This window comes from Meriones unguiculatus, chromosome 5 (genome assembly GCF_030254825.1).
Source record: "Meriones unguiculatus strain TT.TT164.6M chromosome 5, Bangor_MerUng_6.1, whole genome shotgun sequence".
Classification (NCBI taxonomy): Eukaryota; Metazoa; Chordata; class Mammalia; order Rodentia; family Muridae; genus Meriones; species Meriones unguiculatus.
The window spans coordinates 15504419-15515430 of record NC_083353.1 but is presented as its reverse complement, the minus strand read 5'-3'; the positions used below and the strand labels follow the sequence as shown (position 1 = coordinate 15515430).

Genomic DNA, 11012 nt, shown 5'->3' with positions numbered 1-11012 from the left:
CTGAAAGAAATAAAAGAAACAGAGGAATGTTCACATAAGCAGCTGAAGCAATTGAAGGAAAATACAGTCAGACAGGTGAATGAAATCAACAAAATGGCTCAAGATCTGAAGATAGAATTGGAAAAATTAAAGAAAACAAAACGGGAGGAAATCACAGAGAAAAAATAACTTATGGAAGAAAGCAGCAACCACAGAGGTAAGCCTACATAATAGAATACAAGAGATTGAAGAAAGAACCTCAGGTTTAGAAGATACAATGGAAAAAAATTGATGTATCCATCAAAGAAAATGTTAAATCTCAAAATTTTCTGACACAGACCATCCCAGAAACCCAAGACAATATGAAAATACAAAACCTAAGAATAATATGAATAGAGGAAAAAGAAGATTCACTGCTCCAAGGCCCAGAAAATATTTTCAACAAAATTATAGAAGAAAATTTCCCCAACTTAAAGGAGAGGCCTAGAACACAAGAGGCCTACAGAATACTTAATAACTTCGACCAGAATAGAAAATCCTCCGTCCACATAATAATCAAAGAAGTAAGTATACAAAACAAAATAATAATAACAGCTACAAGGGAAAAGGGCCAAGTAACATATAATGGCAAACCCATCAGAATCACACCTGACTTCTCAACAGAGACTGTGAAAGCCATAAGGGCCTGGACAAATATCATGCAGATACTAAGAGAACATTGATGTCAGCCCAGGCTACTATACCCAGTATACTCTCAGTCATCATAGATGCATAAAACAAGATATTCAACAACAAAGATGAATTTAAACAATACCTTCCCACAAATCCAGCATTACAGAAGATACTAGAAGGAAAAATACAACCCAGGAAAGCTAAGGACATTCAGGAAAACACAGGAAACAAATAACCTCACTACAGAAAAGTAGGCAACAACAAAAACACACTACCATGGTCAACATCAATATAAAAGGATCATTAATCTCCCTCAATATCAATGGACTCAGCTCTCTAATAAAAACACATAGACTAACAGAATGGATACATAAACAAGATCCAAAAATCCGTTTCATTCAAGAAACACACCTAAGTCACAAAGATAGACATTACCTGAGAGTAAAGGGCTGGAAGACATTTTCCAAGCAAATGGACTCAAGAAGCAAGCAGGAGTAGCCATTCTAACATCTAATAAAATATATTTTCAATGAAAATTAATCAAAAGAGAAAGGGAAAGTCATTTATTTTCCTCGAAGGAAACTTCCATCAAGAAGACATCAGAGTTCTGAACATCTATGCCCCAAATACAAGAACACCACATTTATAAAAGAAACATTAACAAAACTGAAGCCACACATAAATCCCCACTCATTAATAGTGGGAGACTTCAACATCCCATTCTCTATTAAGAATAGGTCACACCAAAACTCTACTGGGGAAATCTTACAGACAAAAACACCTTCAGCAAAGTGGCTGTACACAAAATTAAGTCAAAATATCAAATGCCATCCTGTATACAAAAGACAAATGGGCTGAGAAAGAAATTAGGGAAACAACAACCTTCACAAAGAACACAAAAGACATCGAGTATCTTAGTTTAACTCTAACCAAGCAAATCAAAATACCTTCAAGTTTCTGAAGAAAGAAATTGAAGAACCTATAAGAAGATGGAAGAATTCCCATGCTCATGGCTCAGCAGGATTAACTTAGTAAAAATTGCCATCTTAACAAAGTAGTCTACAGATTCAATGCAAATCCCATCAAATTACCAACAAAACTCTTTACAGACCTTGAATGAAAAATTCTCAACTTCATGTGGAATAACAAGAAGCCCAGAATAGCTAAAACAAATCTGTACAATGAAAGATCTTCTGGAGGTATGTCTATTCCAGATCTCAAGCTGTACTATAGACCAGCCAAATAAAAATTGCATGGTACTGGTATAGAAACAGAATGGTGGATCTAGGGAATTGAATAGAAGACCCTGAAATAAACCCACATACATATGGCCAGCTGATTTTGGACAAAGATGCCAAAATCATACAATGAAAAAAAGATAGAATCTTCAACAAATGCTGATGGTCTAACTGGATATCTACATATAGAAAAATGCAAATAGATCCATACTTATCACCCTACCCAAAACTAAACTCCAAATGGCTCGAAGATCTCAACATAACGCCAGACACACTAAACCTGTTTGAAGAAAAACTGAAGAACAAGAGAACCAAAAAATCTAGGCCCAGGGGTCTTTTCTGAGACTGACAACCCAACCAAAGACCATGCATGGAGATAACCTAAAACCCTTGCACAGACGTAGCCCATGAGAGCTCAGTCTACAAGTTGGTTCCCTAATAAGGGCAAAAGGGGCTGTCTCTGACATGAACTCAATGGTTGTTTCATTGTTCACCTTCTCATGAGGGGATGGGGAACAGCCATAGCAGGCCACAGAAAAAGACAATGCAGCCAGTCCTAATTAGACCTGATAGAAAAGGATCAGATAGAAGGGGAGAAGGTCCATCCAACCCTATCAGTGGACTGAGGTGGGGGTATGGGAGGAGAAGAAGAAGGGAGGGTGGGATTTGGAGAAGATGAAGGAGGGGGACATAGCTGGGAAACAAAGTAAATAAACTTTAATAAATAAATAAAAATCAGTTGCATATATGCAGTAGACACAGACATATGTACCAAAGCATACCACATGAGTAGTTGCCCAGAGTTTCTCATCTTTCTGTATGCTGATGATGCAATCCAGCTATTTCATATTTATACAACCATCTATAATTACAGTCATTAACTGTTTATTATATGAAAAAAAAATTCAGAGAATCAATGAAACCAAGAGCTGGTTCTTTGAAAAAATCAACAAGATAGAAGAACCTTTAGCCAAACTAAATAAAAGGCAGAGAGACACTAACCAAATCAGCAAAATCATAAACAAAAATGAGGCCATAACGACAGACACTGAGGAAATTAAAAGAATCAGTAGGTCTGATTTCAAGAGCCTATACACCACAAAATTTGAAAATCTAAATGAAATGGACATTTTTTTCATAGATCTCTAAACTAATAACCTCATGATGATGTATTCTTTATAAATGATGTTAAATTTTGTCCTATTTTAGACATATTCATCATATCCTGAAGGCATAACATGCACATATCTAAAGCCAGCATGACACTGCTAGGTTGATTAATGCTTCTTGTTTGTACTGTATCCTCTCAGTGCAACAGCACAACTTCTAAATCTCTTAACTTAGCTTCTCATTTTTCATCTATATGCACCTGTATTGACAAAACTATACAAGAATGGAGGCTACCTCTAATTTTCTGCTGAACATTTCATCAATTCGTCATGCACAACAGATGTCAGGCAGAAGGGGAAGTGTGCAGGCCCAGGGCTGTGTGTGGTGCAGCCAGCTGGTTAGACTCTCTAGGAGGTTTGTGTTAGAGGCTGAAGCACTGTGGAAGGATAACTGTTATGTTGCTGACAGTAGTAATCTGCCAGGTCTTCAGCCTGCACACTGCTGATGGAGAAAGTGAAATCTGTCCCAGATCCACTGCCTGTGAAACGATCAGGGACCCCAGTGTATCGATTGGATGCATCATAGATTAGCAGTTTAGGTGGCTGCCCTGGTTTCTGTTGGTACCAATGTACATAGCTACCCACATTTTGACTGGATTTGCAGTTTAAGGTGATCCTGTCTCCTACAGATGCGGACATGATTTCAGGAGACTGGGTCATCACAATGTCCCCTTCAGCACCTGCAATCATAAAAAGACAATGAGTATTCACGTATACACAAAATGAATTCCTGATGCAAATGTTAGGATCAAAAATGCCTTTTCTAATGGCATTGCCTGCATACTATTGGATTCCAACAGTGATTAGCTGTTTCTCTACAAATGAATCACTTTGATGATATTCCAATAGTCTTTAATGTCTCACCAGACATCCAGAGGAGCAGGAATATGAAGACCTGGGTCTGTGACTCCATGTTCGTGCCACTGCCTGTCTGATGCTTTTCAGTTCTCACTGCAAAGGCCTGGTTTATAAAATATGAGCAGCTGGGCTGGCTTGTAGGGACCTATGCAAAGTAGTCATCAAATAAGAAAGGAAATAGCCTGGGTTCTGGGGTGTGAGAGTATCCAGGTTAAATCTACAGCCCAAAGATCATCCAAGAAAATAAGCAATTTCTTGGGGGGTGGGAAGTGGGGAGGATCAAGATAGAAGCTCAAGGACCAACTTAGAGCTCTCAAACTGAAAATATTGAGATGCACTTATGAGAGTCTTCCATTAAAAACCAAAGACCTTAAGACCAAGTGAGTTTGACAGAAATAATACTAGAAAACATTTGATAACAATCCTAAGGAAATAATAAATATTCTCATCAACATCAGAAAGAAAAGGGAGGGAAAGAGAAGAAAGGAAAAAATGAAGGGGATTGGGAAAGATAAGAAAAGATGAAAAAAAACAAAAGAAAGGAGAGGACAGAGAGAAGGAGAGGGAAAGCTGGTTTCAGGAGGTATGGTAAATGTGGATAGGAAAGATTAATGGAGAAGATAAAAGAGTATAAATATTAAAACAGAAAGGTTGGGGATAGAGCGTCAAGTCAGTGGTTAAGAACATTTATTTCTCTTTTAAAAGACTCATGTTTTATTCCAAGCTGTTGTTTGATGATTCTCAGACATCTGTAATTCCAGTAATGACACACACATGATACACACATGTATATACATACATACATATATATACACACACACGTACATAGAGTTGGAAATGTGAGCCCTGAGTTCTCCAGCTACTACTAGGGCTGCTGCTTGCTGCCTTCATTCAAATATCTTGAATTCTAATTCTCTGAAAGCCCCAATGATGCCTTTTTTAAAAGTTGCTTATTTAAAAGTTGGTCATGTTGTTTATTACAACAATAGAAAGATAATTGATGATAAGGGAGAGTCCATAAAGAGGATATTATACCTGTAAGAAGACACACAGAGAACATGAGAAATTGTATCTGGTCTATAATATTGTAATACCCTACTATTTCCATGGCCTCCAAAAGCAGTTGATCACATTGGTTTTAGAGAATGGATGGATGGCATTAGTTAGCATATTGTTTACATTGGGCCTTGAGTTTCCCATTTCTTTTTTTATACAATTTTTATAATAATCACAGATTTTATACTTTGTTTCCCAGCTGAGGCCCCTCCATCAGTCCCTCCCAATCCTACTCTCCCTCCTTCATCTTCTCCCTGGCCCTTTCCAAGTCCACTGATAGGAGAGGTCCTCCTCCCCTTCCATCTGAACCTAGCTTATCAGGTATCTTCAGGACTGGCTGAAATATTCTCCTCTGTGGCCTAGCAAGGCTACTACTCCCTCAGGTTGGGGGTGTTGGGGAAAGATTAAAAAGCCAGCCTTTGAGTTCATGTCAGAAATAGTCCCTATTCCCCTTACTAGGAAACCCACTTGGATACTGAGCTACCATGGGCTACATCCAGGCAGGGGTTCTAGGTTATATCCATACATGTTCCTTAGTTGGAGAAAGAGCCTCATAAAAGACCTCTGTGCCCTGATATATTTGGTCCTTGCAGAGCTCCCGTCCTCTCCAGATCTCACTGTCTCCCCCTGCTTTCATAAGACTCCCTGCACTCTGTCGCAGGTTTGTTTATGTGTCTAAGAATCTGCTTTGATACACTGCTAGGTAGAGTCTTTCAGAGGCCCTCTGTGGTAGGCCCTTGTCCTGTTACTTGTTATCTCCTACTTCCAATGTCCATCTCATTTGTCTTTCTAAGTGAGGATTGATCATCTTACCTGGGGTCTTTTTTCTTGATTATCTTCTTTAGGAGTACAGATTTTAGTATGTTTACCCTATCTTATAGGTCTAGTTCCCACTTATATGTGATTATATACCATGTGTGTCTTTCTGTTTCTGGGATCTCTCACTCAGCATGATCTTTTCTAGATCCCACCATTTGCCTGCAAATTTCATGATTTCCTTGTTTTTAATTGCTGAGTAGTATTCCATTGTGTAAAAGTACCACAATTTCTGTACCCATTCCTCCATTGAGGGACATCTGGTTGTTTCCAGGTTATGGCTATTATGAATAAAGCTGCTACAAACAGGGTTGAACAAATGTCTTTGAGGTGTACTTGAGCATATTTTGGATATATGACTAGTAGTGGTATAACTGGATCTTGAGAAAGCACTATTCCTAAAGAATGGTGTCTGAGAAAGAGCCAGATTGATTTCCAAAGTGGTTGTACAAGTTTACATTCCCACCAGCTATGTAGGAGGGTTCCCTTTCTCCACAACCTCTCCAGCATGTGTTGTCACTTAAGGTTTTGATTTTAGCCATTCTGATGGTGTAAGATGAAATCTCAGGGACATTTTGATTTGCATCACCCTGATGCCTAAGGACACTGAGCATTTCTTTAAGTGTTTCTCTGCCATTCTATATTCCTCTACAGAGAATTCTCTGTTGAGCTCTGTGCCCCATTTTTTCACTGGATTGCTTGATTTGTTGAATAAGTAGTTTGGAAACAATTAAAATTTTTCTTTTCATATTAATCATCCTTATTCTTTAAAAAGAAATCTTTAAATTTCAGTAATGATCTTATTTTATCTTATTGAACTTCTGATTTAGTTATGAATAAATATTTCTTATATGTAAAATTTATTTGTGTCTGAGTTATTTAGCATTTAGTATTACTTATATATATTTATTTATACATGAGTTATTTGGTATTCTCAGAAATCACAAGGAATTAGGTTATGTACATGTACACTTGAGCTAGGCAGGAATATATCAAAATTTTGGCAGATCCTGAACAAGTAATCAATGAAACATGCACATCCACCTGTCTAAATCCAACAGTCTCCATGTGTTCTGCATATGGACAGAACACACATGGGCAGCAGAGCAGAGCTGCAGAGAGCATCTGCCTAGTTAGCCTGCTTGTCATCCTGTCCTTGTTGAAAATTTAACTGTACCGGCCGACACTCATTGCACATAATGTTGAACTTTATGAAAGCATTCTTCTTTCAAGATTATGTTATACAACCATAGTTATACTCAAAACTAATGATATATTATGCCAAATTGATATAAACTAGAATCATCTGAGAAAGACAAACCACAATTGAGAAATTGCCTTAGTACTACTGGGCATTAGGCAAGCCTGTAGGGAATTTTCTTAATTAACAATTGATGTGGGAAAATCCATTCCATTGCAGGTGATGCCAGCCAATGATGGTCTCTCTTGGTTCTGCAACAGAGCAATCTGAGCAAGCCATGAGGAGGAGTCCAATAAGCAGCATTCCTCCATGCCTATGCTCAGCTTCTGCCTCTGGGTTCTCTGTTTGAATCCTAACCCTGACTTCCCTCAGTGATCGACGGTTACCTAGAATTGTAAGAAGAATAAAATTTCCCATCCTTTTAAATTGCTTTTTGTCATGATGTTTTATCATAGCAATTATAACTGTAAATAAGACACACCCTTGGCTAAGCAAGATGGCAGCAAATAGTGTGCATCCTTTCTGAGAGGCAGAGGAGTCAAAACTCCAAAATTGGTGAGTGGAGGGGCAGCTGAAGCTGGAAAATCAACATTGTGGCTTCCTGAAGTCAAGGGACAGCACATAAGTCAAGGGAGTGGAGAACTCTTTGATTCAGGTCAGATGCGGACTTCTCTGAGAAGGGAAAGGGTCACTTTCCTGCTACAGGCCTCCCTCCTCGTGGGAGGAGCTAAGCCACAGCACCAGTGACACAGAACTGGCTGCCTGAAAACAGAGACAGCTCAGGCAGGGACACTAGCACCACAGCCTCAGTAGCCAGCCTAACCCACTTGCCGAGTCCAAGATCTGCATAAAAGCCTGCCTGGATCCCATGCTATACTGACTCCACAGAGCCTGACTGTATAGGGCCGTGGGGCTGTGCAGCAGGCTGTGTGGCAGACCTACAAAACCACCCAGGTACAACAAGTGCTGAGCCAAAGTATTGGCTCCACAGGACTTCCTGGCAGGCACCTGGACACCCCAGTTCTGCAGGAGCAGCTGGACTCCTGGGTGCAGGGAATACAACACCACTGAGCTGTCTGAGCTCATATTTTGCTTGAAAGATCCAAACCTGCCAGTAGAGAAGAGGAAGAACCCCTGTGCTTTATGATTTGACCTGCTAGAGAGTGAGTGTGCCCCCTAGTGCCTGCAGAGCCCCAGATCCAGGGTGCTTCTAAGCTAGCAGCCAGACATCAGAAATCTCCCACCCACACATCCACTGTGGGAAACAAAGGGTTTCTTGGGACATGGAAACCCCAGCTCTGTGGCGCTACCAGTGGAGTATAGGGAAATAACTCCTGGAGCTCAGTGAGAAATGAATACCAGTAGCCTGTAGGCCACTGACATCCTCAGGAAATTCACTCACTAAACTACCACCAACACTTGCAATAACTTCAGAACATTCTCTACATTTTCTAGCACCCTGTCCCTCAAGGCAAACCTCCATGCACATGCACGCATACATGCTTGCCCGCACCTGTCCTTCTGCTCCCTGTGGACTTCCCTTCCACAGGTACAGCTGAAGCACCAGCACACACACTGAAACCATTGGACCATTCTCGTCTCCCTGAAGAATTATGCAGACACCAGAGAAAGACGGTACCGATCTGAACTGCCGAATCCAAGAACAGTGAAGATTGCAGATAAAGAAATGGCCAGAGATGGGGAAAAGAACACACCCAACAAAAATCAGGAAATCATGGCCTCAAGAGCAACCCCCAAAAAGAATGGTTACTCCAATTCATCAGAAACACATGAAAATGACCTTAAAAATATGCTTATCCAGTTGTTAGTGTCTCATAAATAGGAAACAAACAAATCTCTCAGAAAAATATCCATGCAAATAGAGGGACAAGTAGAGGCAAAATTAGTGGCATATAGAGAAGAAACAAACAAAAGAATAGAAGCCATTGTACAGAGAAAGGAAACCACATTCAAACAAATGAAGTAAATGGTAAAAGACCTAAAAATAGAATTAGAATCAATAAGGAAAACAGAGAAAACCCTGGAGCTGGAGAACTTAGAGAAAAGAGCAGAAACCACAAAAGTAAGCATCATCAACAGAATACAAGAGATGGAAGAGAAAATCTCTGGTGCTGAAGATACGCATACAGAAATTGATATGTCTCTCAAAGAAAAAGTAAAATCGGAAAATCCCAAACACAAAACATCCAAGAAATCAAAGGCAGCATGAAAAGGCAAAATCTAAGAATAATAGAAATTGATGAAAAAGAAGACTCCAGTCTCCAAGGTCCAGAAAATATCTTCAAGAAAATCATAGAAGAAAATTTTCCCAACTTAAAGAAAGAGATGTTTATAAACATAGAAGAGACCTACAGAACACCAAACAGACTAGACCAGAAAAGAAAATCCTCACGTCACATCATTGTCGAAACATTAAATATACAGAACAAAGAAAAGGTATTAAAAGCAGCAAGAGAAAAACACCAAGTGACATATTAAGGTAGACCTATCAGAATCATACCTGACTTATCATCAGAAACTATGGAAGCCAGAAGGACCTGGACAGAGGTCATGAGGCTTTCAGGGACCACAGATACCATCCCAGACTACTATACCAAGCAAAGCTTTCAATCAACATAGACGGAGAAAACAAAATATTCCATGATAAAACTAAATTTAAGCAAGTTCTACACAGCAAACCAGCCCTACAGAAGACACTAGAAAGAAAACTCCAATCCAATGAAAACAACTATACCCAAGAAAACGTAGGATACAGATAATGTCCCTATAAAAAATAAAAGAAAGCAAGCAATGAATCACAATAAGACCACCAACTCCACAATAAAAGGAACTAACGTTCATTGGTCACTATTATCTATCAACATCCATGGTCTCAACTCGCCAATAAAAAGACACAGACTAACAGAATGGTTGTGGAAACAGGATCCAACATTCTGTTGCATCCAAGAAACACACCTCTGCAACAAAGATAAACACTACCGCAGAGTGAAGGGCTGTAAAAATGTTTTCCAGAAAAAGGAAACATAAAACAAGCTGGGGTAGCTGTCATAATATCTAATAAAATATACTTTCAACCAAATTTAATCAAAAAAGATGAGGAGGGGCACTACATTCTCATCAAAGGAAAAATCCACCAAGAGGACATGACAATTTTAAACTCTATGCCCCAAATACAAGAGTGCCTATATTCAGAAAAGAAACATTATTAAAACTTAAATTACACATCAATCCCAACGCCTTAATAGTGGGAGAGTTTAACACCCCACTCTCACCAAAGGACAGATCATCTAAACAGAAGCCAAATAGGGAAATAAAGGCATGTAGAGAGGCCCTAATCCAAATGGACCTAATAGATGTCTACCGAACTTCTCACCAAAACTCAAAAAAGTGTACCTTCTTTTCAGCACCTCATAGAACCTTCTCCAAAATAGACTATATAGTTGATGACAAAGCAAGCCTCAACAGATACAAGAAGATTGAAATAATCCCCTGTATTCTATCTGACCACCATGGACTAAAGCTGGACCTCAACAATAAAAATAACATAAAGCCTAAACACACATGGAAACTGAACAACTTGCTACTCAATGACAGGTGAGTTAAGGAAGAAATAAAGAAAGAAATTAAAGACTTCCTAGAATTCAATGAAAATGAAGATGCTACATAGCCAAATATATGGGACACAATGAAAGCAGTGTTCGGAGGAAAATTCATAGCACTAAGTGCCTGCAAGAAGAAATTCAAGACAACTTATACAAGCAACTTAATGGCCCAACTGAAATCCCTAGGGAAAAAAAAAAGAAGCTAATATAGCCAAGAGGAGCAGATGGCTGGAAATGATCACACTCAGGGCTGTAATCAATCAATTAGAAACAAATAAAACTATTGAAAGAATCAACGAAACCAAGAGCTGGTTTTTTGAGAAAATCAACAAGATAGACAAACCCTTAGCCAAACTAGTTAAAGGCAGAGACAAACTATCCAAATCAGCAAAATCAGAAA

General features: G+C 39.1%; 1 gene segment (V, D, J or C); it reads right to left on the bottom strand.

Annotated features, from left to right (window-relative positions):
- Positions 1–3406: 3406 nt before the first annotated feature.
- On the bottom strand, positions 3407–4007 carry LOC110541865 (immunoglobulin kappa chain variable 6-17-like). The segment is given in 2 exon segments: positions 3407–3738; positions 3923–4007. Coding segments are annotated over 2 exon segments (381 nt in total).
- Between the last annotated feature and the right edge of the window lie 7005 nt (positions 4008–11012).